The sequence below is a fragment of the Bos grunniens genome, chromosome 3 (genome assembly GCF_055505025.1).
Source record: "Bos grunniens cultivar Pamir isolate PY7600 chromosome 3, Bosgru_T2T1.0, whole genome shotgun sequence".
Taxonomy (NCBI): Eukaryota; Metazoa; Chordata; class Mammalia; order Artiodactyla; family Bovidae; genus Bos; species Bos grunniens.
The window spans coordinates 14,986,843-15,012,318 of record NC_141167.1 but is presented as its reverse complement, the minus strand read 5'-3'; the positions used below and the strand labels follow the sequence as shown (position 1 = coordinate 15,012,318).

At 51.6% G+C, this 25,476-nt stretch overlaps 1 protein-coding gene across 3 annotated transcripts; it reads left to right on the top strand.

Annotated features, from left to right (window-relative positions):
* The first annotated feature begins 1,127 nt into the window (after nucleotides 1-1,127).
* NT5C1A (5'-nucleotidase, cytosolic IA) lies at nucleotides 1,128-24,979 on the top strand. 3 transcript variants are annotated; one of them, XR_015156337.1, is made up of 6 exons: nucleotides 1,128-1,390; nucleotides 9,112-9,279; nucleotides 10,313-10,442; nucleotides 11,199-12,011; nucleotides 14,507-14,691; nucleotides 16,245-19,552. XR_015156337.1 is itself a non-coding variant. In XM_086380724.1 (6 exons), exons 1-6 carry the CDS (start codon nucleotides 1,265-1,267, stop codon nucleotides 16,608-16,610), a joined length of 1,098 nt encoding a protein of 365 aa, XP_086236850.1. In that variant the 5' UTR covers nucleotides 1,132-1,264; the 3' UTR covers nucleotides 16,611-24,979. The 3 variants fall into 3 exon arrangements, 2 of the variants coding, with proteins under 2 accessions (XP_086236850.1, XP_086236857.1); XM_086380724.1 differs by having other exon boundaries at nucleotides 1,132-1,390; nucleotides 11,889-12,011; nucleotides 16,245-24,979; XM_086380731.1 differs by having other exon boundaries at nucleotides 1,195-1,390; nucleotides 11,795-12,011; nucleotides 16,245-24,979.
* Nucleotides 24,980-25,476: the final 497 nt, after the last annotated feature.

Here is a 25,476-nt window from a genome sequence, read left to right as displayed (position 1 = left end):
TAGGCTAACTTTGTTGGAGTTACAAACAGATTGAACTTACAAATGTATTCTTGGAACGGAATTCGTTTGTATGCAGGGGACTTACTGTATTTCTCCCTTCCTCCCATGCAGTTTGGTTGGTTCCTCCCAGGTCATGATGGAGAGTGGGCAGACCCCTGCATTCTGTACCCCATCCCAGTCATACTTCCTCCAAGCTAAGCCGGTATTTTTCTCCTGCTGCCCTCATCCACATTTGCACTCTTTTAGACACACACAGAGATGTCCCTTGTTCGCTTCCTAACCCGTGCCTTGGAATGAGTGGCATCAGTGTCTACACCTCGGGCTCTGCATCAAGGAGGACAATGCTCTAGAACTCCAGGACGGTGGTCCAAGACTCCTGGTTTCCTAGGCTTTTCTATCCTCCTTCCATCTAACCACTTTAAGGCCTGTAACTAACCAAGCTCAGCCGGTGGGACCTGGGAGGGTGCGCCCCCTGCTGGCCATCGATGTCTGGTCTGGGTTCCTAGCCCCGCCAAGGGGAGCCTGGTGTTGCCACCGACTTCAAGGGTCCCTCCGCCTTGTTGGGGAGGAGCTGACGGGCTGGGCCCTCCAATGTGGCTCCCGCTAGAAGCAGGTTCCTGCTCTAGCAGGAACTGTCCATCCTGCTGGATGGAGCTGTCCATCCACCACCTCCTCTCCCTCCCCGAAGTTGACTAGGATCCCAGGAGACATCGCTCAGGGTTCCAGGGTCCTGGCATCAGAGAGGAAATACGGTGGGGGCCGGGGAGGGGAGGGGAGAATAGCTTTTTAATTTTTTTTTGGGGGGGGGTGGCTAGAATTTCATTTTCTCCTTTGTGGATCACCACCCTGGGTTTTAAAAAAAAATAGTAGTCAGGCTTCCCCTTCTTTCGGTGCCGTTGACCGCCTGCGAAGAATAGGATTCCCGCAATCCCGAAACCTCAGCAGCCCGAAGGCCTGGTTTCAGGCTCAGTCCTGCGAGCCGAAGGGTCTAAACCCTCAGTAGGGGTGGGGCGGTTGGGGAAGGAGAGCTCAGTGTCCCGAAATATAACTCCACCAGCAACAGCAGCTACACACCGCCTGCCGACTGGTCGGGTTGAGCACCCAGCGCACTGCCCCCCCTCCTGCCGGCCCGCACGCGCACTCTCCCACGGCTGCCCGCCCCCTTCTCACGCCCTGGACGCGCCTCCCTCCCTCCCGCAGCCCAATCCCGCCGGCTCCGCTTTCCGCAGCCTCCTGCTTCGGCCAGGCAGGGTCAGAGCCGAGCATGGAACCCGGGGAGCCCCGGGAGCCCCGCGAGCCCGGGCCAGGAGCAGAGACCGCCGCGGCCCCGCAGTGGGAGGAAGCCAAGACTTTCTATGACAACCTCGCGCCCCAGAAGAAACCCAAATCGGTAAGACCAGGGCATGGGTATGGGGCAGGGCAGGGTGAGGGTCACTCTAGGAGGGGTCGTCAGCCCTTCGGAGAGGGACCCGTGGTGCCCCTCCGAGAAGGGACGCAGGTCCTCATCACCAGCATATGCCAGGCCGTTGGCACAGGCTCCGTTTTATTTTGAGAGCTCTGGTCGGGTGTTTTTTTTATCTCGGGACTCCGGTTCCACGCCAGGATCCTCCTCCCCCATGCTGTCATCAGGGCCCAGCTCCGTCCGAGCCGCGGCCCAGCCGGGGGCACGGGGGCAGCACTTGTTGGCAAAGCCGGTCAGCGGCGCCTGCAGAAGCGCCGGGGCTCAGGTAACCGAACTCTGTAAATCCGGCTCCTTGCTGTGCGCTCCGGTTTCTGCCATCCTGCGCACAGGGCTCCGGCTCGGGGTGCCAGGCTCCCTGGGTTTTAAGAGAAGGGAGCTGCACTGGAATCTGCGCTCTGAGCTTAGTTAGGGCTCTGCGTCCCTGACTCTGGGGTCCCAGCGCTGGACTGTGCCCCAGCTCCGGGCTCTCCTCCCCTCACAGGGTAGCCCTCGCTGGCATCAGTGTTTCTGCTACCTAGGTGGTCGCCTCAGCCCTCCAGGACTCACACAGAGGAGTCTCGTCTCCCCTTGGTTCCTGGGCCTTGCTCACTCCAACTTCCCCAATCTCAGAGCTTGGGAAGGGGATGGAGGATGGAAGCTAGCTCAGAGCATCCTCCAAAGAGCTCCAAACTGACCTTAAAGCACCCTGCTGCTTCCCTCCAAAGACCCCTTCCATGAGGCCCACCTGGTCACCAGTCATTCCCTGCTGCACCTCCAGTCCTGCTCAGCAGTGCAGATTGAGAGATGAATTAGGCTGAGTCCCTGCCCCAGGAGCTCACAGAGACCCTAGATATGGTGAATGCCCAGGTGAAAACCTTAGCAGTGGGAGCATAAGGCAGTGACTGCCAACTCAGGAAGTCTTGTAGAGGTGGCTTGGTTTGAGCTGATCTTAAAGCCCGAGTAGGTGGACCTTCCCAGACAGGGAAACAGGATGAGCAAAAGACACACGGTCGATGTCTTTGAAACTGAGTGAGAAAGTAAAATGCAGGATCTTTAGGAGAGGAGTTGGGAAGATGCCAGAGACCCACAGAGGGCCTTGAGTGCCGCATTAAAAAGTCCAGATCTTATTCAGTGGGGTTGCTGCTGCTGCTGCTGCTAAGTCGTGTCCGACTCTGTGCGACCCCATAGATGGCAGCCCACCAGGCTCCCCCGTCCTTGGGATTCTCCAGGCAAGAACACTGGAGTGGGTTGCCATTTCCTCTTCCAATGCATGAAAGTGAAAAGTGAAACTGAAGTCGTTCAGTCGTGCCCGACTCCTAGCGACACCATGGACTGCAGCCTACCAGGCTCCTCCATCCATGGGATTTTCCAGGCAAGAGTACTGGAGTGGGGTGCCATTGCCTTCTCCAGTGGGGTTAGAGATCTTAAAATTAGGCTCCATGAAGACCCATGTTTCAGGGTGTCTGCTTACAGATGAAGTCAATTCATTTTCTTTCTTCCTCAAACTATGTTTTACAAAAGTAAAAATATGTGATAAAACTCAGCTCACTCAAATGTGTTGGTGGACATGTTAGCACCTTGGAGACCGCCAGTGTGTTACCTTATGCTACAGGTCGATGATCTCTTTTAGCAAACCTCAGAATGAAGTTTTTATGGTGATCTGTTTTAAAAGAAGAGTATCGTGAGATTGCTGACAACTGTGGTTGAGTTTCCTGAGGCTTGTAGTTTAAAATAGAACAAAACAAAAAAGCCTTTTTACCATTCGCAGCCACTTATTGGTATGAATCAGGACTTTCTCAATGCTGTGCAAAACCCAGCAAATTGAAACATAAACAAACTGACTAGATGATGAAGTTTAAATTCTCACTGGCCTCCTGTATTCATTGGTGGACATTAAATATAAATATACCACAAACATCTGAATACATAATACATTTGAATTTATGTGTGTGAAAGTGAAAGTTGCTCAGTTGTGTCTGACTCTTTGGGACCCCATGGACTGCACCATGAAATTCTCCAGGCCAGAATACTGGAGTGGGTAGCCTTTCTCTCGTCCAGGGGATCTTCCAAACCCAGGTCTCCCACATTGCAGGTGGATTCTTTACCAGCTGAGCCACCGGGGAAGCCCAAGAACACTGGAGTGGGTAGCCTATCCCTTCTCTAGGGGATCTTCCTGACCCAGGAATTGAACCGGGGCCTCCTGCATTGCAGGCAGATTCTTTACCAACTGAGCTGTCAGGGAAGCCCTATTGAATTCATGGTATGAATTTATACCAATAAAATATGGTACTATATGGTTTACATATTGGGGCTCTCCCAAAAAGTTTATTTGCATCAATGTCAACCTACTTTTTAAACAAGTATGAAAACCATTATGAGCTACTACAGGATTTTTCAACAAGGGATTAACTTGGTTCGTTTTCATTTTAGCAAGGTCACTTTGCTAAAGTGAGGCTGTGTATGTGGATGGCTTGGAGAGGGTGTGCCTGGTAACAGGCAGAGCAGTGAAGAGGCTGGTTCCTGCCTGGGGAGGAAGCTGGACTAACGTCACAGCCTCAGGGATGGAAAGAAGGGGATGGAGACTAGGGTGGTGAGTGGAGCTCACCAGTCCGTTTCCTCCGGGAGCTCAGGCCCAGTCGTCAGTTATGACCTCTCGGTCAGTCCCTGGACCTTGCTGTTCTCTGGGTGGCAAGGAGACTGGCGGCTTCCTGGCCCCTACTCCTTCCTGTGGGAACCCCTCCCCCCACTGGCTATTTTGGGGGCTTTGGGCCTCCTGGGCTGGTCTGGCCTAGACTTATTCTCATCCCCCGGCTCCTGAGTGAAATAGTTAACCCTGAAGGTCTATATGAGGCCCTCACCTCAAGAGGTCAGAGGACTTCCTAAGTCCAGACCTATCTTGTTCCCCTCTCCTCCAGCAATTCTTCTGTCTCTAAGTCCTTCTAGAAACAGCAGTTTGTGGCCATGTTCCTATCTTGGGCCCAACAGGCAAAATCCCAGGGCCTCAATGCGAGCTCTTCGGGCAGGCAGGTGGGGCCAGGTTGCCCTGCATGACGCCTCAATCTTGTCCCTGAAGCAGGAGTAACCAGCCGGTTCCCCAACACCACTCCAGTGAAAGACAGAGAGAGCTGGAGGGACCTGGCTTCTTGGAGTCCAGAGCTCTTAAACTGAGACCTTGGTCTGGCATAGAGGGTCTTTCTGATCCATGGTTCAGTCCGATGTCTGGACTTCTTCCTGATTTCTGGAGGAACTGCCCTGAGGTACACCTGATGGCATTTGACAGGGTGGCCTCCCTCTGCAGCGAGGTCCAAGGACATCTCTAGGTGCTTGGCTTCTCCCCAGCTCTGAGCAGCCCCTTTCCCCTGTTCTTTCAGCTCTGCCTGGAGCCTGGACAGGCTGTTCCTCTCTTCCAGCTGGGATCTGAATTTTCCACAGCATCTAAGGCCCTCTAGGCCCTTAGACTCCTCCTCACTTGTACAGAGTCAGAGCAGGCTAAGCAGGAGAGCAGGGTCCCATCCTGGGACTCTCCATTTTGGGGGTAAAGAGTCCTACCCTTTGAAACCTCCGTCTGAAGGCATGGTGCCCCTCACCAGTTCCCCCAGATCTGGAAAGGGAGGCCAGGAGGGTAGGGAAGCATCCAGGACAGTGGATATAGCAGGGGTTGGGGTCTTCCAGGAGTGCTTGAGGAGGGGAGTAGAGGTGGGTGGTGCTGCTGTGTGGACGGAGGCCAGAGGCTTAAGATCTTATCCTGGCTCTGCTGTGGCTTTGCTGGATGACCTCGAGTAATACTCTGCCCGTCTCTGGGCCTCTTTCCCCATCTGTCAAAGAAGGAAGTGGAGACTCCTGGGACTGAGGCAGCTGGGATCTTTTTCTTGCAATGGCCAGAGGTGGGATGCGATGGGATATGTGCAGGTCAGCCAGAGAAGACCCAGGACACAGCAGTCTGGCAGGGACTGTGGGACAGAAAGTGAGGAGCGAGACCTTGGCTGGCTGCCTGGGCTGGAGCGGCGGCTTGGGAACCTGCCTGAAGGGGCTGGGAGGGCAGCTGGCTCTCTGTCCTTGAAGGGGTGATGGGCTGTCCCTGGGGCAGTAAGTCCAGGGGGCGAGGCAAGCTCAGCTCCTGCCTTGAAGGCCAGCAGACCTCCTGGGTTTCTGAGAGTGGGTCTCCCCACCCCCCTCGCAACTGTACTCTTACCGTCCCAGGCCATCCCTCTATTACCCCTTTTCTTTAATTTTTACCTTCCTTCCTTGAAGGCTCACAGTGGCTAAGGGGGTTGGGAGGTACCCAGCCCAAGGACACACAGACACTGGGGGTGGTTGGTGGCTGACAGAGTTACTGGGCTGAGCCCCAGACGACGGTCACCTGTCCTGCCAACACCTTAGACTCGCCCTGCTGGCCCCACACACTATCTTGAATGGGGTAAAAGTCAAATGCAAACTGACGTCTGCCTCATGAGTCTGGGGACTCTGGTCTTCTGTTCCTACTTTGAGGTTCTAAAGCTTCATTAGCCACTATGGCTACTTAAGTTTAAACTGATTAAAATTATATGCAATTAAAAATTCAGTTCCTCCTTCTCACTGGCTGCATTTCAAGTGGCTCTCTAGCCACATACAGCCACACGGACAGTGCTGGACATTTCCATTTTCACAGAGAGGTCTATTGGACATTGTTCCTCTAGAGGAGGCATGGACCTCTGCCTTGGGGATAGATCATAAGCTCCCTGGGGGCGGGGATCACATCTGTATGGTCCCCCAATCAGTGCCTGTCACATGGTCATCACTCAGTGTTGTCAACTGATTGGGACCCAGGCTTGACTCCAGAGAGAAAAATTGGGATTGACTGCGTGGCTGCCAGGGCTGCTAGGAGCAGGCCACAATGCAAGGTCCATTTATGAGCCTTGCCCCCAACTTGAGTCCCTGCTTCCTCATCTGTCGAATGGGAACCATGGTCCCAAGATTGCTCAAGTCACAGAGATGTAGTGGGACTCTCTAGACAACTGTGAGTCCCTTGGGGACCTGCATTCTCATCCTCCGCAGGGATTATGCAGGGTCCGGCTGCTGCCTGTGGCGGCATTCCCCTCTCCCTATTCCACAGGAGGTGCTGAAGGAGTTCTGAGACCCTCGTGGGCCCCTGAAAGAAAGCCTTCTGGCATCTGGCACCTGCCTACTCTTCTGGGCTCAGCTACACTCTGCCCCCATGCACAGGGCTCTGCTCACCTTTGTGAAGGCACGGCATGTGTTCACAGCTCCTCATGCCTTCCTTCACCCCACTCCTCCTTCAAGGCTCTGCTGAGACGCCACCTCTCCCATAGCAGCTTCCTCTGAACTTTGCTTTCGCCTGGTTCTAGCATTCATTTCAGGTCCTTTTGCACCTCTGTTTACCCATCTTTCTCCCCCACCAGCTTCTGACTCTCAGGGCAGGAGCCGAGTCTCTACCAGGACCATCCTCAGGCAGAGCCCAGGTGCTTGGCACAAAGAAACAATAATAAATGTTTATCAAATCTGCGTCAACTCAAACAGTATTCTCTGAGCGTCTACTATATTTCAAGCAATTTGAACAGTTAAGGGCACTGCAGTGAAGTTTCTTGTTCGTGTTAAATTTGTTATGGCAAATACTGTCTTTCATTAAAATAAATTGCTTAAAAGTTCAGAGACATTAAATATTTACTGAGCACCTACTATATGCTAAGCACAGTTTGGAGGACTAGAGATACAATAAATGAACAAGATAACTCTGGTTCCTGCTCCCTCATAACTTAAGCATGGTTCCTGCTTCTAGAACTCTGCCTAGAAACGGAAATAGTTAAATAAGCAATTGCACTTCCCTGGTGGCTCAGTGGTAAAGAATCCACCTGCTAATGCAAGAGACTCTGGTTTGGTCCCTGGGGTCAAGAAGAGCCCCTCGAGTAGGAAATGGTAACCCACTCCAGTATTCTTGCCTGGGAAATCCCATGGACACAGGAGTCTTGTGGATTACAGTCCTTGGGGTCGCAAAAGAGTCAGACACGACCTAAGGACTCAACAACAACAACAGATAAGCAATTATGTATATTAACATATATGCACATATATAGTTGTTGTCAGAGGTTTATTGAAAATATTACAGCAGAGCAGAAAGATTCAAATGGCTCCACATGGTCTTTTGAAATTCATCCCAGCTGTAGGCTGAGTGACCGGCAGATTAGACAGACTACCAAAGTCCAGGAGATTCAGCATTTCCTTAGTGTCAAGCATCTACATCAATGAATTATACTAAAAGGAAAAAATTTACTAAGTTTACTAAAATTTTACTAAAAAGGAAATTGGTAGAAAATGTAGCAAGCCCATTACTAGGGATAAGGGACAGTTTTGTAAAGATGATATGTAGTTTGAGACCTGAGGGTTGAGTAGAAGTTGGCTGGATGGGGAGTCAGGGAAAGAGCAAATCAGGCAGAGAAAACATCCAGTGTAAAAGTTCAGAGAAGGGGTGGGGGAAGATGTGCTCAGACATAGAAAGGTCAGATAGAGCAAAGCAGGGTAATGAGAAGGTAAGAGAGGAGACAGAGGTAGGAGTCTCATGAAGGGCTTCCTACTCCATCCTCAAGGCTGCTGATCAGAGTGTGAGAAGAATTTGATGACAGTGGGTGCATGTGTGCTAAGTCACTTCACTTGTGTCTGACTCTTTGCGACTCTATGGACCGTAGCCCACCAGGCTCCTCTGTCCATGGGGTTCTCCAGGCAAGAATATCGGAGTGGGTTGCCATGCCCTCCTCCAGGGGATCTTCCCAACCCAGGGACTGAACCTGTGTCTCTTATGTCTTCTGTATTGGCAGGCAGGTTCTTTACCACACAGAGGGCACTACTGAAGGGGGTGGGCATGATCAGATCTGAATTTGAGAAAAATCCCCTGACGACAATATGGACCACATATTGGAGGGAATAAGAAATGGTGATGGCTGGCCCATGGTAGGGAAGACGGGAAGAAGTGGATGGATTCTAGTAGAGTGGATAGGTTTTGGTGACTGATTGAAGGGGAAGGGAGCAGAGGAAGAGGGAAGACTTGAGGTTGACTTCTGGGCTCTGGGCTGGGGGATGAGTGATTGGTTGTGCGGAGCACTGAGATGAGGAAGAGGGGAGCGGGGTGAGGCTTGAGGGTGGACAGATTGCTGTCCTTGGGAATTCAGCCTTGGGCATGATGAGTTTGAGTGTTTGTTAGTCAACTGGGCAGTTAGAAATAACAGTCTGGAGCTCAGGAGAAAGATCTAGGCTGGAGACAGATTTTCTTCTATAATTGTCATGCTTCTGGGCGCCATTTCTTCCCAGGGGCGTGTAGCTCCCATTTTATAAAGGACACCTTCTGAAGACCATCTTGAGCATCAATCATACTCTGGCTGCTTACACTGTATTCATTTTTCTGTCATGTCAAGCTGGGCAGCTAGACTGCAAACTCCCTGAGGACATGGCCTCCCACCAGATTGTCCTCCTCCTTGGGGAGCCATCGTCTCCCCCCAGTCCCCAGCTGGGTCCTTCACAGAGGGGATCCTGATCTAGGTCTGTCCCTGCCCAAGACTGGGCTCCTTTAGGGCAGAGGCCAGGCCTGGGCTCTCTCCCTGCCCCAGTTCCCAGAAAGGCTGGTACATGAGACCCGCCTCAGGGAAGTCTGAGGGTAGACCCCTTCTCCTGCATCCCTGCAGCCCAAGCCCCAGAATGCCGTCACCATCGCTGTGTCCTCCCGAGCCCTGTTCCGCATGGACGAGGAGCAGCGGATCTACACGGAGCAGGGCGTGGAGGAATACGTGCGCTACCAGCTGGAACACGAGAACGAGCCCTTCAGTCCTGGACCAGCCTTCCCCTTTGTGAAGGTGAGGGGCAGTCCCGCCACTGGCCATACAAAGCCTTCATGGGCATTAGCTAAAAGCCCTCCCACGGGAGTTGGGGTTGGTAGATTGCATTTAGGATGGATAAACAAGGTCCTACTATATAACACGGGGAACTATATTCAATATCCTGTGATAAACCATAATAGAAAAAATAGGAGAAAAGGAATGTATAAAAAAGTATATTCTGCCGCAAATCTTGTTATAATTTCAGACATAGTATTCATCCAAGGAACACTGTTTTTGTTGTGTTTTAATCTTTATTTATTTGGCTACACCGGGTCTTAGCTGTGGCATGCGAACTCTTACTTGTCACATGTGGGATCTAGTTTCCTGTCCAGGGATCAAATCTGGGCCCCCTGCATTGGGAGCCCAGAGTCTTAGCCACTGGACCACCAGGGAAGTCCCCCCAAAGAACACTGTCTTTTATTACAGATTAACTAGAGAGGAACATAAAAATGTAACTGAAAAATACCTTAATCTAATATATTGAACTATTTTATATTTTGTATTTACGATTATCTACTGAATTTGCTTTCACTTAAAGAAATCTTAATTACTTCTTATTTTTTTAAAAATAAAAGCACTCCCATAGGGGTTTGAGTAAAGGAAAAGGGTCCCCTCTGGGTAGTGCTACCCCACAGGAGCGTGACTTGGCAAGGGGACAGCCATTGTGAGAAGAAGAGTCCTCCGCATCCCCTGAACGAATGCAGCCCCACTTCAGATACCCAGCTTAGTTCATGGAACCTGAGATGAATTTCGACTTCCACTCACCCTTTTAGTGAGGTGTCAAAATCTAATAATTTACATTATTGAATGGGCAATAATCAACCCATACAAGGACAGAGATTAGGAGGTGATAGTCCATGTCCACTGATCTGACCTCGAGCCCAGCCCCTGACTTCCCCTCCCCTCCAAGCATTGGATCCCAGCCCACCCCTCATCCCCAACCCTGGCTACTAACCCCAGGCATCACTCCCTGGGGAGTCTGAGCCCTAGGACCCACTTTCCCATCCAGGCTCTGGAGGCTGTGAACAGGCGGCTGCGGGAGCTGTACCCTGAGAGCGAGGACCTCTTCGACATCGTCCTGGTGACCAACAACCATGCTCAAGTGGGTGTCCGTCTCATCAACAGCATCAACCACTATGGTAAGCATGACAGCTTTGGCCATGACATGATCCCTAGCGGACACCCAGGGTTGGCATCCCAGCTCTGCAGGGTGCAGGTATGCCCACTGGAATCTTAAGCCCAATGGGGTTCTGGTAAATAGGCTCTTTCAAAAAACAAAACCACCCGTCCCCAGACTCTGATCATGCGTTGCCATTTTCAGGGTGTTAATACTCCCATTGTGGCTGATGTCCAGCTATCAATAACTGAACAATCTAACTGGCTCCAAAAGTCCCTGAATATTTGACATTTGGCCCTTGTAAGCTGGTACAAGCCAGCTCCAGCACATCCTTGCACAGGCCCCACTCCCTTTGCAATGCAATTGGATATTTGCTGCCTCTGTGTCTCAGTTTCTCTTTGCAGTGGGGCTGACAGGTCTTACAGGGCTGTTGGGGGAGGCAGGTGCAGTCGTCAGAGTGAACAGACTTTGTGTCTTAGTCCAAACTCTTGACTGAAAGTAATGGACCCTCTAGAGCCAGCCTTAGCTCAAGAGAATGATTTCTTACTAGGTTATTGGAGTGCCTCTTGGAACCACAGGGAAGGAAGTAAAACTGAGCCCAAAGGGCCTGAATCCAAGTACTGGTAATCTCTCCAGGGCTCTTTTTCTCTCTGGACCACAAGAGCCCTGATTTCTGCTTCTCTCAGCAAACCCATTCTTATTTTCCTTTGTTGTCTCTTTTTCTCTTTCTCCAAACTGTGTTTCTTTGCTTTTCTTGAATATGGCCCAAATTTACCAGTTTACGAGTCCTTGTTTTCAGCAAGCAAGAGAACCAGTTGGCATTGTTTTAATCCTAATTTCAAACTCTTGGAAGCAGGGGTGATATTAAAAATATTTACCCACTTTGTGACACAAGCTCCGAGGAATCAAGATGGACACCACCTATGGTACCAAGGCAGGGTCCTGAAGGACCCCTGCTGTGCCCTTCCATGGTGAACCGTCGTGTGTGAGGGGCTGGGGCAATGATGCGGTAACTCCATGGGTTCAGAGCAGCAGCTGTTGACTGACAAGCAAAGTTTTACAACCTGCACAGACATGGGTACCAGTGACTATCAACCCAGGCTGGAAGAGAATCTGACTGGCCCAGCTTGAGGCAGGTGCCTACCCCGATACAATCAACTACGATCAGGAAGGATTGACCAAGAATCACATGGCTGGGGACCTGCCTTTGTAGTACTGTGGTTCCCTGACAAGGGGATGTTACTGTGAGCCAGGCAGCTCCTTCAGAGATGTGGTCATCCCCATTTCATGGATGAAGGATGGGGGAAGCTCAAAGAGGGGAACGCTGGCCTAAAATCGCTCAGAGAATCACTCTGCTGCCCCACCACCACTCAGAACCAAGATGGCATCCACTGGACACGGAGGGACCACTCTGAGGTGCTGAGGGTTGACCCAGACATCACCTGGCTCCTCTCTACCTCCTCCCCAGACCTGTTCATCGAGAGGTTCTGCATGACAGGCGGCAACAGCCCCATCTGCTACCTCAAGGCCTATCACACCAACCTCTACCTGTCGGCTGATGCAGAAAAAGTGCAGGAGGCCATTGATGAAGGTAAGTCAAGCTGGAGAAGGAGAGTGTGGGGGATCTGGCAAAAAGGAGTGTAGGGAGCCAGTGTCAGAGATGGGCAGCCTGGTCCTAAAGCTCTGAGCAGGCTCTAGGGGTTGCCATGGTAACTTGAAGGGCAGTACCTCCCTTAATTCCTATGGCCTGTCCTGTAAACCCTGAGAACAAGGTCCCATCTGTTTCACTCATTGCCCATCTAGTTCCCTCTCCCACCTCCTGCCCTACCATGTTGAGGATGCTTTTACTCATCCACATCACCCAGCCGTCAGTTTCTGTGGGAACCCTCTTTGCAGCCCAGAAAGCTATTCCCTTCTAAAAAAATCCTCCAGATCAGTAGGAGTTCTGATTCTTGTGTGACCATGGGCAGCCTCTGTCCCTCTCTGGGCCAGTGAGGAAGGAGATCAGTACTTTTCCAGCAAAGTGTAGAGCAAAGTGAGTCAGTTATACATATATTCATTCTTTTTTTAGATTCTTTTTTCATATAGTTATCACAGAATATTGAATAGAGTTCCCTGTGCTATACAGTAGGTCCTTGTTGGCGCTTTGTCTTGTATATAGTAGTGTGTGTATGTTCATCCCAAGCTTCTAATTTACCTCTGCCACCAATATTTCCCCTTTGGAAATATTGTTTCCAAATAAGTTTGCTTTGCAGCCAACAATGTGTTCGCTTACTTCTTCCTCTCTCATGCTATCTCCTGCCCAGAAGCCTGGCCTCTCTCCCTGCTGAGGCTTACTCACCTGAGCTGCATGGGGCTCCAAGAAGCTTTCTTTAAGCCCAAAGCAGAACCCGTTTTCCTAGACAGATGTCATACCCTCTGGTTGGGACCTTGGCACTGTCCTGCTTGAGTCCCTCTATATGTCTTTAAGTTAAGCCCAGGCTGGGGAGCAGGGCATAGTCAGGAGGGAGGCCCTGCTCAAGATCAGATGATTCTGGTTCATCCTGGCTCTAGCACTGGCAAAGCTGAGAAGGAAGCTGGCCTGATGTCCAGGGCCTGAGCTTGCTTATAGCATCCTCAGGCTAAGTGAAGGTGAGGTGAAGCCGGCATTGCTCACTCCTCCCAAAGCTCTGCCTCTTCCCAGGCCTAAGAACCCTAGATCCCCAAAGAGCAGGGCTGACGTGGCCTTTGGAGAGGTAAACAATCAAGGATGGGCTGAGCACATTGGCCAGGTCTCCAGCCTCCTGAAACTGCTCTCTGTCATCCAGTGAGCTCTAGTCTGGAGCTAGGGTTCGCAACAGGCACACTGGACCCCATGGAGAAGTCCAGAGTCTGTACTGAGTCACATGTCAATAGTGCTGCCTCCCATGGCCACCCGGGTTACCCCAGGGAAACTTTAAAGACCAGGCAGCCCTAAGCATGGCCACCCGCATTACCCCAGGGAAACTTTAAAGACCAGGCAGCCCTAAGCATGGCCACCCGCGTTACTCCAGGGAAACTTTAAAGACCAGGCAGCCCTAAGGAGGGCATGTAGGGGTGGTTTACCTGCTAAGTCATGTCCTATTCTTGCAACCCCATGGATTGTAGCCTGCCAGGCTCCTCTGTCCATGGGATTTCCCAAGCAAGAATATTGGAGTGGGTTGCCATTTGCTTTTCCAAGGGGTCTTCCTGACCCAGGGATCAAACCAAGATCTCCTGTGTTGCAGGCAGATTGTTTACCATACCAGGGAGTAAGGCATACCTGGCTGCAGACTAGGGGCTGCCCACAGTGCCCCCACCCCAGACTGAAGCCTGGGATCCCTGGACAGAGATGAAGCATCCTTAATTTTATCTGGGTCTAGAGAGGGTGCGGGTCTTGCAGGAACCAATAGTAAGAGAGTAACTGAGGCCCAGCCAGGGTCAGGAGTCCTTCCTGTAGATCTACATCAGGGGCCTGTGAGGAGCCCCAGGAAGGACAGTGGTGACCTGGGGGGCCCTGCCTTCTACTCAGGACTGATGTTCAACTGTCCATGCCAGTGTGCCCTTGCTAGAGTATCGAAAGGCCCCCAAACTGATGCATAAGGATAAATAGCTCCTGCCCTGTGCCTTCCAAGTGCCCTCCTGTTCGCTGGGAGCCCCTCCCCCCAGACCTTCCCTCAAAGCAGCAACTAAAGGGGAAACCCTGGCTTAGTCTGGGGTCCTCAGAGCCCTACTCAGAGATAAAGCCACTTTCCATCCCTTTTTTTTTTTTTTTTTTTGGCCTCATTTCATGTAGCATGTGGGATCTTAGTTCCTCAACTGAGGATCAAACCTGCATCCCTGACATTGGAAGCCCAGAGTCTTAACCACTGGACTGATAGGAAACTCCCTCCACTGTCCACTCTTACTGGCCTGTTTTGTAATATTCTGAATGTTGGCCCTCCTTTGCTGGGCCCTGAGTCCTGGGTGAGGCAGGTGGGGCGAGGATAGGGTGAGATAGCCCTCTCCTGGCCCCTCAGGCAGCTGAGGTGGGTGTCGGGGTGCCTATTACCCAGATGAGGGGGGACAGTCTTGCCTCTCTCCATGCAGGGATCGCAGCGGCCACCATCTTCAGCCCCAGCAGGGACGTGGCTGTGTCCCAGAGTCAGCTGCGCGTGGCCTTCGACGGGGACGCTGTGCTTTTCTCGGACGAGTCAGAGCGCATCGTGAAGGCCCATGGGTTGGACAGGTTCTTTGAGCATGAGAAGGCCCACGAGAACAAGCCTTTGGCCCAGGTGCTCCACACACTCCTGGGAACCCCTGGGTGGAGGAAGGAAGCTCCCCAGAACCTGCCCTTGGCTGGAACCTCCAGCCCAGAGTCAAACCCCAAGCTCAGCCCAGAATCCAACCAGGGCCCCTCCCCAGGCCTCCAGCTCGCCTTTCTCTCACCTTGACCCCTGGCCCCCCTCAGTAAGCATCTACCTCTTCTCTGAGCCCCCACCACTCTCATGACATTCCTACCCCCTCTTTGAAGCCCCCATTCTCTCTTGAAGCTGCTCTCTGAAGCCTCTGCCTCTTTGCAGCTCCTTTATGAAGTCTCTGTCCATTTCCTGGAGTCCCCACCCTCTTGCTAAATTCCCATCCCCTCTCTGAAGGCCTCTATCTTCTTTCTGGGTCTCCATCCCTTCTCTGAAGTCCCCATCCCTCTCTGAATGCCTCACCCTCTCTCTCTCTGAAGCTGCCCTTCCCTCTCTGAGATTCCCCCACCCCTCTGAGCAGGGTCCCGTCCTCTAAAGAAGCCCCCGATTCCCTCACTGGAGGAAAGGAAGAGCCAGACAAGTGTCCCTCCTCGGGGCAGGGAGATCCAGCTGGTGTGGGGTCTGGGGCAGCCCGTCTGCTCTGGACCATACCAGCCCTTCTCACTTTCTGTCTTCCATCCATTGGCCAGGGGCTCGGGGATCCTCACTCACCCTCAAACTACTCAGAGTCTCCCTGAGAGCAGAGCACGACCTAGAGCTGGTGGAAATCCCCTGGGGTTGGAACTACTGGGATTCTCCAGCCCTTGGGGAGCTCCTGTCTATGCTTTTAACAAAAATCTGGGTGCTCAGTAACCCCAAAGTCCCTCTCTCCAAGAGCTCAGCTGGCTTTAGCTATGACCCCTGGGTGTTCATTTCACTTCCTTTCTTTTTGGTCCTTCCTAAATCCTCGGGAACTAGAGCAGGATGGTTTTGTGTTTGTTTTTTTTTTTTTTACATTAAGTGAGAGGCAGAGCCCCAGGAGACCTCTGCTTTCCCCAGGTCACCCAGCAAGTGAGGGGTCTCCAAGATCAGAAGCACACCTTTCCTGATCCTTTCCCTGATCCTACGAAACTGGAGCACGACACTCTGAGCCACCCATGCGCCCCGGGAGCAGGGTCGATACTGGGCAGTGACACACTGGTCTGTCTGTCCCAGTAGTCTGCAACCAGAATCCATTCTGTTTAAAGGGTGCCCATGCCATAGTTACTAAATATTTTTAATCTCCTCCCTGCTGATGAGCACAAAAGCCACACTTACAGAGCTGTAGGACAGACACCCATATACCTGGTGGGCTGCTATAATAGCAGGGGCCCAGGTGTGTTTTTTCTGACACAGCAGTGTGGACACCTAGAATGCCGTGGGTACCTACAATCCAACTGATGCATGCAGTAGCCTGAGCAGGCAGAGCAGAACTGAGAGATTAATAGGGATCCTGCAAAACACTCCAACCACAAACAGCAAGATCTTAGTGCTGTAGGGAGCCCAGCTGGTGAGGGGGCAAAGTGTTTGGGAGATGGGTAAGCTCATAGCGTTCCTTCACCTTCTTGTAGGGCCCCTTAAAGGGCTTCCTGGAGGCACTGGGGAGACTGCAGAAGAAGTTCTACTCCAAGGGCCTGCGACTGGAGTGTCCGATTCGCACCTACTTGGTGACAGCACGCAGTGCAGCCAGCTCGGGGGCCCGGGCTCTCAAGACCCTGCGCAGCTGGGGCCTGGAGACGGATGAGGCCCTGTTCCTTGCGGGAGCACCCAAGGGCCCCCTTCTGGAGAAGATCCGCCCGCATATCTTCTTTGACGACCAGATGTTCCACGTGGCTGGGGCTCAGGAGATGGGCACGGTGGCCGCCCACGTGCCTTACGGCGTGGCTCAGACATCCCGGCGGACCTCACCTACGAAGCAGGCCGCCCCTGCGCAGTAGCTGAGCCACCAGCGCCACCCAACGGACCTTTCTGGTTCCCCACCTCTCTGCCCTTCTGCATGTCTGCCCTCATCCCTGGGAGTGAGGTACCTGTAGAACACTGCAGACGGGGCCAGCATCCTCACCAGCCCTCCTTTTAGGCAAACACTGTGCCATGATCCTGGCTCAGAAAGTAAGACTGTGCACAGTAGCTGGGTTTCAGGGGGAAGTTGATGAGACTGAGGGTGGGAGAGTCAGAGCAGCCAGGATGCCTCAAGGAGGGCTGCTGAAACTAGCTCAGTGTAGTACAAAGAAATGGGATCTGGCTTCTAAGCTCTGTCTTGGCAAATTAAGTGTATGACTTTAAGCTCCCTTGCAAGGGACTCTAGGATGAGGTGGCCTGCCCCTGAGGTGCACTGGTGAACACTCCGTCCTTGCAGGAGCCCCTGCAGCCCCTTCGTCACCATCTCCGGGGAGAACGCTCACTACTTGATGAGTCAGTTTCCCCATCTTCTAGGTGGTCTTCAAACTCTCCTTTAGCTAAAGAAGCTTGGGTTTTATGAGATTGCCCTTTTTGAAGCAAGCATTGTATGCTGGGGCTGCTCCTGATATATATGGCGCTTTTGTACAAGTTATAGAAGGATGAGGTCTTTGGAATGAATTACGAAAAGAGAACCATTCCTGTGAACTGACCCAGACCACACTGGGGTGCACAGCTTGGTTAGCAGGATATAGGCTGGATTTCAGCACCTGCTGGCTCCTCAGCCCAGAGGCCTTTGTCAAATGGGCAAGATGCACAATCAACCACAGCCACTTCCCTACAGTTTTACACATTTGGGAACCACTGGACTAGACGACCTGTCTGCTTCCTGCGATCCCCTGAGTTATCAGGGGTCAGCAGACAGGTGCAGGAGTTTGTGGAAGGAGTGGAGTGAATTTAACCTGCATGCAAACTCTCCTACGGCCAGCAGGGGGCACTGCCTGATCAATGCTTCCTTTGCTTTTGTGTGTTTTTTTAGCCAAATTTAATTTGTTCCTCCCTGCCAACTCTCTCATCTCAGCCCTTACTCCCTCAGTGGTTGTATCCTGCTCTGCTGCCAAGCAGCCCTGTTGGTGGAGGAAGCAGTGGAGAACTGGTGTTTACCATGGCAATCCACTCCAGCACTCTTGCCTGGAAAATCCCATGGACGGAGGAGCCTGACAGGCTACAGTCCATGGGGTCGCAAAGAGTTGGACATAGGCTACAGTCCATGGGGTCGCAAAGAGTTGGACACGACTGAGCGACTTCACTTTCACCTTTCATTGTGAGCTCAAATGCAGGGAAGAAAGCTCAATGACTGAAGTGGGAAGTCATCCAGGATTAGCCTGAGGAAAGGCCTGCCTGGGGTAATGTAGGAAGTGGGAAGAGGTCTGGTTTGGGCTGTGGCTGATTAGTGAGGAAGGAGTGAAATGTCCACTAGCGAGATTCTCCAGCGCTGGGATTCTGAGTGGAGGTGGTGAGCTCACTGTCTCTAAAGACGCTGTGCAGGGACTCCAGGATGAGGTGACCCGTGAGCTTGCAGGAGCCCCTGCGGCGCCTGTGCCACCACTTGCAGGGGAGAACTCTCATTGCTTGATGAATCAGCCTCTTCCTTTGCTGACAAGCCTGGCTCTCTCTGGAGAGAAGGTGGGAGCTCCAGTGATTAATCCCACAGGAAGACCCAGAGGGATAAGCAGACATCAGTGGTGGGGACTGATTGTCTAGCTCCCCGGGGGGAATCCCAGCTGTGAGCAACCACTTTATGAGGCAAGCCACAGGTGCGATTGGAGGTGTGTGCAGGGGAGCTGGAATGCTTCTGGGGGCAGGGAAAGGAGCGATGGGCAATGTGGAGCCTGTCCTTTGTCCTTTTGAGGACGCAGCCCAGGGTCCGAACGGCCCAGGTTCTGGGCAATGTAGGGCATAGTAGCAGAGTCAGACAAATAACCCAGGAGGGAGAACAAAGTGAGAAGACTGAGCTGGCTCTGGAAATGAGCGGCAGTTTGTGTGAGAAGAGTCCTGGGCTCGCTGTCCCTCTCAGTGCTGGAGCAGCCAGGACTCTGACTGTGGGGAGGAAGGGTAAGGCCGTGCCGCGGGTGGGGAGTGGAAGGTGCTGAGGCAGCTCTGCTGACGCCTTATCAGGGAATGAGCAAGTGGTAAAGGTGTCCTTGCACAAGGTCATTCCCAGCCACAGCCAGGATCCTCCCCGGCCTCCAGTCAGAGGCCCTGGTCGGGAGCTCTTTCCTCTGCCGAAGCCCTTGGCTCAGCCAGAGATACTGCGAGGCCTGAGAACGACCTCGAGGAGATGAAAAGGAAGTGAGGGAAGGAGCTCAGCCCCAGTCACCCTTGCTCTTGGCCGAACCACACCAAGGCCTTCTGCCTCGCCTCCCTCTGGGGTCAGAATCACCGGTTGGATGAGCCTCTGGGGCTCTCAGAGCTGGCCGGTAGCCATAAGAAGCCTGAGAGTCTGGGCACAACCGCGGCTCACTGCTTGGACTGGGCTGAGTGAGCAGGGTGGACGCGTGCACTCCGAGGGCAGCACCAGATGTCACCTAATTAAGACACACCCCAGGGACTCTGAGGCCAAGAGGTCCTGCCTCTAGGGCCTCGTGATTACAGGGCTGATTCTTCCAGGGCTCTCGGGAAGCAGGAAGATATGATGTGGAAAGCAGCAAGATAAGGTGCGCTAAAAGCTATCTATTTCACTGGAGCACGGTTAATAGACTTGGGCAGCCCTGGGCAATGAGAGACACGAGGGTCCAAAGTCTATAATTGAAACCATAAATGAGCATTTCAGGCCTGGAAGAGCTTTCAGTGGCTGCCATAAAAGGCCAGAAGTCCTGGGGGCAGGCTGAGGCAGCTGCCAGACACACCTTCTGATCGTTTCAAGCGGTGAGGAGGTGTGCCGGGGAGAAGATTGTTAATTGTGTCAGCAGGCAAATTAAAAGTGAACGTGAAAGAGGAGAGTGAAAAAAGCTGGCTTAAAACTCAAGATTCAAAAAACAAAACAAAACAAAAAAAAACTCAAGATTCAAAAAGCGAAAATCCAGTCCCATTCCAAAACCGGTGTCCGGTCCCATCACGTTATGGCAAATAAATAGAGAAACAATGGAAACAGTGACATACTTTATTTTCTTGGGCTCCAAAATCACTGCAGATGGTGATTGCAGCCATGAAATTAAAAGAGGTTTGCTCCTTGGAAGAAAAGCTATGACCAACATAGACAGCATATTAAAAAGCAGAGACATTACTTTGCCAACAACGGTCCATCTAGCCAAAGCTATGGTTTTTCCAGTAGTCATGTATGGATGTGAGAGTTGGACCATAAAGAAAGCTGAGCACCTAAGAATTGATGCTTTTGAACTGTGGTGTTGGAGAAGACTCTTGAGAGTCCCGTGGACTGCAAGGAGATCAAAGCAGTCAATCCTAAAGGAAATCAACCCTGAATATTCATTGGAAGAACTGATACTGAAGCTGAAACTCCAATACTTTGGCCACCTGATGCAAAGAGCTGACTCATTGAAAAAGACCCTGATGCTGGGCAAAATTGAAGGCAGGAGTAGAAGGGGATGAAAGAGGATGAGACGGTTGGGTGGTATCACTGACTCAATGGACATGTATTTGAGCAAGCTCTGGGAGTTGGTGATGGACAGGGAAGCCTGGTGTGCTGCAGCCAATGGGGTTGCAAAGAGTCAGACACGACTGAGCAACTGAACTGAACTGAACTGAGGCAAATTAAAAAGCCATACAAGCACCAGAGCCCCTGGCCCAGCCAGGGACTGCAGCAATGGAGCAGAGAGGACACAGCTTCTAGCCAAAAGCATGGCACTCCTGCAGAACATGTCCCAGGAAATACTTACCAACCAAGTCCCAGACACAGTGGAAACTGCCACTTAGTTAAAACAGAAGCCCTGTTACTACGCACTGAGATTTCCAAGGTCACTGCAAAACAGTCCTCTCCGCTTTCTGAGAACCCAGTCAGAGCGATGGGGATGTAGCAGAAGATGCCAGAGGAAATTGAAATCAGAAAGAAGTCTAAATCCAAGGTGGATTCAGCATTATAATGATATTCAACTGGTGTGCACCAGTCCAGCCAAACTGGTGCATATAATACTGAAATGCCTCCATAACAGCTATAAATAGCATTGTCCTGAGCCCCTGAGTGCCCCCTCCCCGTTGCCCTGGCCCCTCTATCTTCTCACGTTTCAGCAAAAAGGGGCTGTGGGAGCATGATGGATGGCCAGTGTCCACTCTGGTGGTCTCCCGGGTCTGCTGGCTTAGAGAGGTAAAGTGAGTTGTCCAAAGTCACACAGCTGGGAAGTGGCAACAGGAGAACTCAAGCTCATGTCTGTCTGATGCTGGGAATCAGGCTCTTAACTCTTCTGCCAAATGGCCCATCCACGTGCATAGATGTGACGCTTCTTAACACTGGACAGTCTGTTGAACATATTGACTCCCTGCCTGGCAAAATGCCACAATAGACTTGAGTGGGTACATCTTTGTTGCAGCTTCCTAAACAGCAAAGAAGAATTTAAGCTAGAATCAAACATTTGCAGACTTTCTGAAGCACCTCCAGACACCCCCATGTTCTGTGGAATCCATATGTTTGGGCTGATGCTGGGTTTGGCAAACTGTGGCACCTTGGGCCAAATCTGCTGCTGCTACTAAGTCTCTTCAGTCGTGTCCAACTCTGTGCGACCCCATAGACGGCAGCCCACCAGGCTCCCCCGTCCCTGGGATTCTCCAGGCAAGAACACTGGAGTGGGTTGCCATTTCCTTCTCCAATGCATGAAAGTGAAAAGTGAAAATAAAGTTGCTCAGTCGTGTCCAACTCTTCGCGACCCCATGGACTGCAGCCTACCAGGCTCCTCTGTCCATGGGATTTTCCAGGCAAGAGTACTGGAGTGGGTTGCCATTGCCAAATCTAGCCCACCAGCTTTTCTTTCAAATGGTTTTCTTTATGTCTGGCTGCACAGGGTCCTGGCTGCTGCGTGGGCTTTTCTCTAGTTTCGGCAAGCAGGGGCTACTTTTTAGTTGCGGTGTGCGGACTTCTCCTTGTGGTGGCTTCTCTTGTTGCGGAGCAGAGGCTCCAGGGTGCGTGCAGGCTTCAGTAGCTGCAGCACGTGGGCTAGCAGTTGCGGCTCCAGGCTCTAGGGGGGCCTTTGGCAAGTGCCTCAACTTTCCTGGGATTATTTTCTCCCCTCAGTCACGTCTGACTCTTTTTTGTCACCCCATGGACTGTAACCCGCTAGGATCCTCTGTCTATGAGATTCCCAGGCAAGAACAGTGGAGTGGGTTGCCATTTCTTTCTCCACCTACCACCTGTTTTTGTAAAGAAATTTTATTGGAATATAGCCATGCCCATTTGTTTACATATGTCTTCAGCATTTGAACTACAGCAAGAGAGTTGAATTGCTTCAGCAGAAATCAAGGAGGTGAAAAATTTCCTCTGGATCTTTGTAGGAAGAGTTTGCTGACCCCTGGGTTAAGGCAAACATCCCTGGCCTACTCCTTAGTGGGAGAGACCAGCTTACACCCATTCGGACGTAGAGGCTGGCTAGGTTGCAAAGGAGGACAGCAGGAGTAGGTTCTGTGCCCAGCTGCGGGCATCATCAGGGGTTGTAGGCATTGGGAATCTTGATGCTAAACACAGTAGGCCCTTAGCATCCGAAGACTGAAGATTTCAAGGTCTGTTTTCAAGTGCCTTGGCACATAGTAATTTGGAATTTCGATGCACACGTATGACTTGAGTGCTGGGTGCGGGGCAGGCAACAGGACCCCTGGCTAAAGCTGAGCCCAGCTGGCTAGCTAGTATCTGCTCAGCACAGCCGTGTGGTTCTCAGCTCATGAGTGCCCCTGAAGAGTTTCTTGAGAAGTGATAAGTGCTGGTAGATACATGGGCCTTAGGTAAATATTAGTTTGGGATAAAGTGAAGTGCCCCCTGTTGACTTAAGGACCTGGATCTAACGAGTCATCCACATGCTGTCTGTGGAAGCAAGAAATAGCTCTTCACAAAGAGGATTCCAGGGAGAATTTCAGCTGGCTCAGAAGTTACTGATCAAGTAAGATAACACTCAGGTGAAAGCTGGAATGTCAGTTTCCTTGTGGTTGTGAGAGAGTCACAGACATACATTCCCTCATGCTGGAATTGTGGGTCAGGGGAAATCTGGAGATTTAGGGAATGGCAAGTGTAGAAGTGGTGCTTACTGCCATGATCGCTGGTGCTGTTCCACAGTAGAAGGATACCCTTCAGTGCTAAGCTCAGACCTGGCTTCAGAAGCCTTCTCAACCCAGCATTCTAGGCAGCCACCACTGGTGAGCTGGAGTTGACACGGAAGATGAAAAACCTGTTTTGCCATCCCTGTTGGTGGTGGATATTGCTCTCCAGGGCGGTGTGCAAGGCCCTGAATGTTCGTTCTCCTATGCTCTGCTGCAGCTCTGAGGATGCCAGGGTCTCACCTGGCTAGGTGAGAGAAGGGAGGGGGAGGACGGAGAATGGCATCCTGGGTTGGCGGCTTACTTAGAAGGGGTGCCTGAGGACTTCCCTGGTGGTCCAGTGGTTAAGAATCTGCCTGCCAATGAAGGGGACACAGGTTCGATCCTTGGTCTGGAAAGATTCCACATGCTGTGGGTCACCTAGGCCCATGCACCGCAACTGTTGAGCCTGTGCTCTAAAGGCTGCGGGCTGCAGCTGCTGAGCTTGTACGCCCTAGAGCCTGTGCTCTGCAACAAGAGAAGCCACCGCGATAAGAAGCCAGCGCATCACAACTAAGTATCCCCCACTCTCCACAACTAGAGAAGACCTGGTGCAGCCAAAATTGAAATAAAATAATTTTTAAAAAATAAAAGAAGAGGTGCCTGAGAAGCAGGTCTCAGGTTTCAGTCTTCAAGCAAAGTACAAATGCCCCTCCTACCAGTAGGGGGCACTGCAGGCCAACACTCTGCTGCTGGCCGCAGTTTCTGGTTTTCTGTGCTGATTACTTTTCTCTCCCATGTTACTTGGTGCTGTGCTGGACTCCTGCAAGTAGCTCAGTCAAAAAGGACTTTGGGTGCTTTGAAGATATTCATTAAACATACCTTTGTGATGAGCTGCTCTTACCAACAACCACTGTGATGGTGTGTATGGACACACTCATATGAATATGTGCAACAGGAAAAAAACTGCACACATGCATGCTTTTTGTACATGTTGTGGTTTTGTGGGTTTGTATAATGTTTTGTGGGTGTGTATAACGGGGCAGATAACTCTGCTAATGACTGAATGTGTGTGTGTGTGTGTGTGTGTGCACAGGATGGTTATCTCTGTTAACCAAGGGGTCCTGGGTATACTGATGGCCAGCCCTGCTTCCTGGAACTAGTCCTGGCTCTTCCTGTCATCTCATGGGCCTTAGCACATGTGCAGTGTGGGGCCCTCTGAGGCCAGGCCCCTTATCTATTTCTCCAGCTTCTATCCTCTGGCAAACAAGGTCTTGGCTCCTCACCCTCTGCCTCCCACCCTTCATCCCTGCAGCCTTAAAGACAAAGCGGTAGAATCACTTCTGAATGCACCTGCCTCACCATCTACATTTATTTCTTCCCTTCTCTTGACAGTCCCGAGGCCAACATGTACAGTCGGGCAGATTGTGCACTGCACAAATGCAAATGGAGCCATTTACACTGTGAGTGATACCTCCTAGGCATTTATAAAAGCCGCTAACAGTACCCAGCTTCCCTGGTCATCTCATGGCCATAGCTAGGAAAGCTGCTTTCTTCCCTGCCCTCCTGGTCCAGCCTGGCCTAGATTGGGACTGTCCTCCACTTGGGTGTTCTGGACTGATCCAGAAGGGACTTACCCTCGGCCTTGATCAGGAAGTATCTGATGGGTCATCCCCCAAGAGGGCTTTGGATTCTGTTTATGAAATTGAAATATGGCTGGCAACTTTTTGGTCACAAACCAAAACTCTGCAGACAGGAACCCTGAGTTCCACACTCCTGGCCTGCAGGTGAATACATCTTCATGAGCCAACTGTTAAAATGGGTCTGCTCTGGAATTAGGGTAGAAGCCTCAAGGCTGGGCGTGTAGCTGCATCAGATAGAAAATGATGAGGTCACTATAGACTGGACATCTGGGCCAGGCCACAGACTCTGATGCCTCCAAGGGCCAGGCAGGAGACATGAATGAGCAAGAGGATTAGGCAAGGACTGTAGCAAAATGGGGAACACAGATACTGTCGTCTGACATGGTTGCTGCTGTGTGGGAATGTGGGCTGCTGTTGCCAAATATTCCTCTCCATTTTCCAAGAGAAGTTAGAAATTTGGACTTTTAAATGTTGGCAGATATTATGGATTTAGAAAACACTGTGCATGCCAAATAAAACACATCTGACAGGCCAAATCCGGCCTCTGAGTTTCCAGTTTGCACCCTCTGACCCAGGCTTGGTGAATTGGGTTTTTCAGAAACGAGTAATTAACAGTATGAAGATATAATACTCAGACTCACAGAGCTTTGGATCCTAAGAGACCCTGGAGATAACCTGGTTCATCCCTTTGTGTGTTTTAAACTTTGTGCATATAAACTCCTTTATTAACAGTACACATGTCTCTGGGCTTCCCAAGTGGCGCTAGTGGTAAAGAACCCACCTGCCTAATGCAGGAGACTTAAAAGATAGGTTTGATTCTGGGTCAGGAAGATCCCGTGGAGGAGGGCATGGCAAACCTCTCCAGTATTCTTGCTTGGAGAATCCCATGGACGGAGGAACCTGGCAGGCTCCACTCCACAGGGTCACACAGAGTCGGACACAACTGAAGCAACTTAGCTTGCGCACACACATATCCTTACGTTCTAGTGGAAGTGTTAGTTGTCCAGTCGTGTCCAACTCTGTGGCCCTGTGG

What these genes read in the sequence shown, in the direction of transcription:
- NT5C1A (XM_086380724.1), top strand. Translation starts at nt 1,265, where the DNA reads ATGGAACCCGGGGAGCCCCGGGAGCCCCGCGAGCCCGGGCCAGGAGCA. An exon ending in CAGCCTTCCCCTTTGTGAAG is followed by an intron (nt 9,280 to 10,312) that starts GTGAGGGGCAGT and finishes TTTCCCATCCAG; the next exon opens with GCTCTGGAGGCTGTGAACAG. An exon ending in GCAGGAGGCCATTGATGAAG is followed by an intron (nt 12,012 to 14,506) that starts GTAAGTCAAGCT and finishes CTCTCCATGCAG; the next exon opens with GGATCGCAGCGGCCACCATC.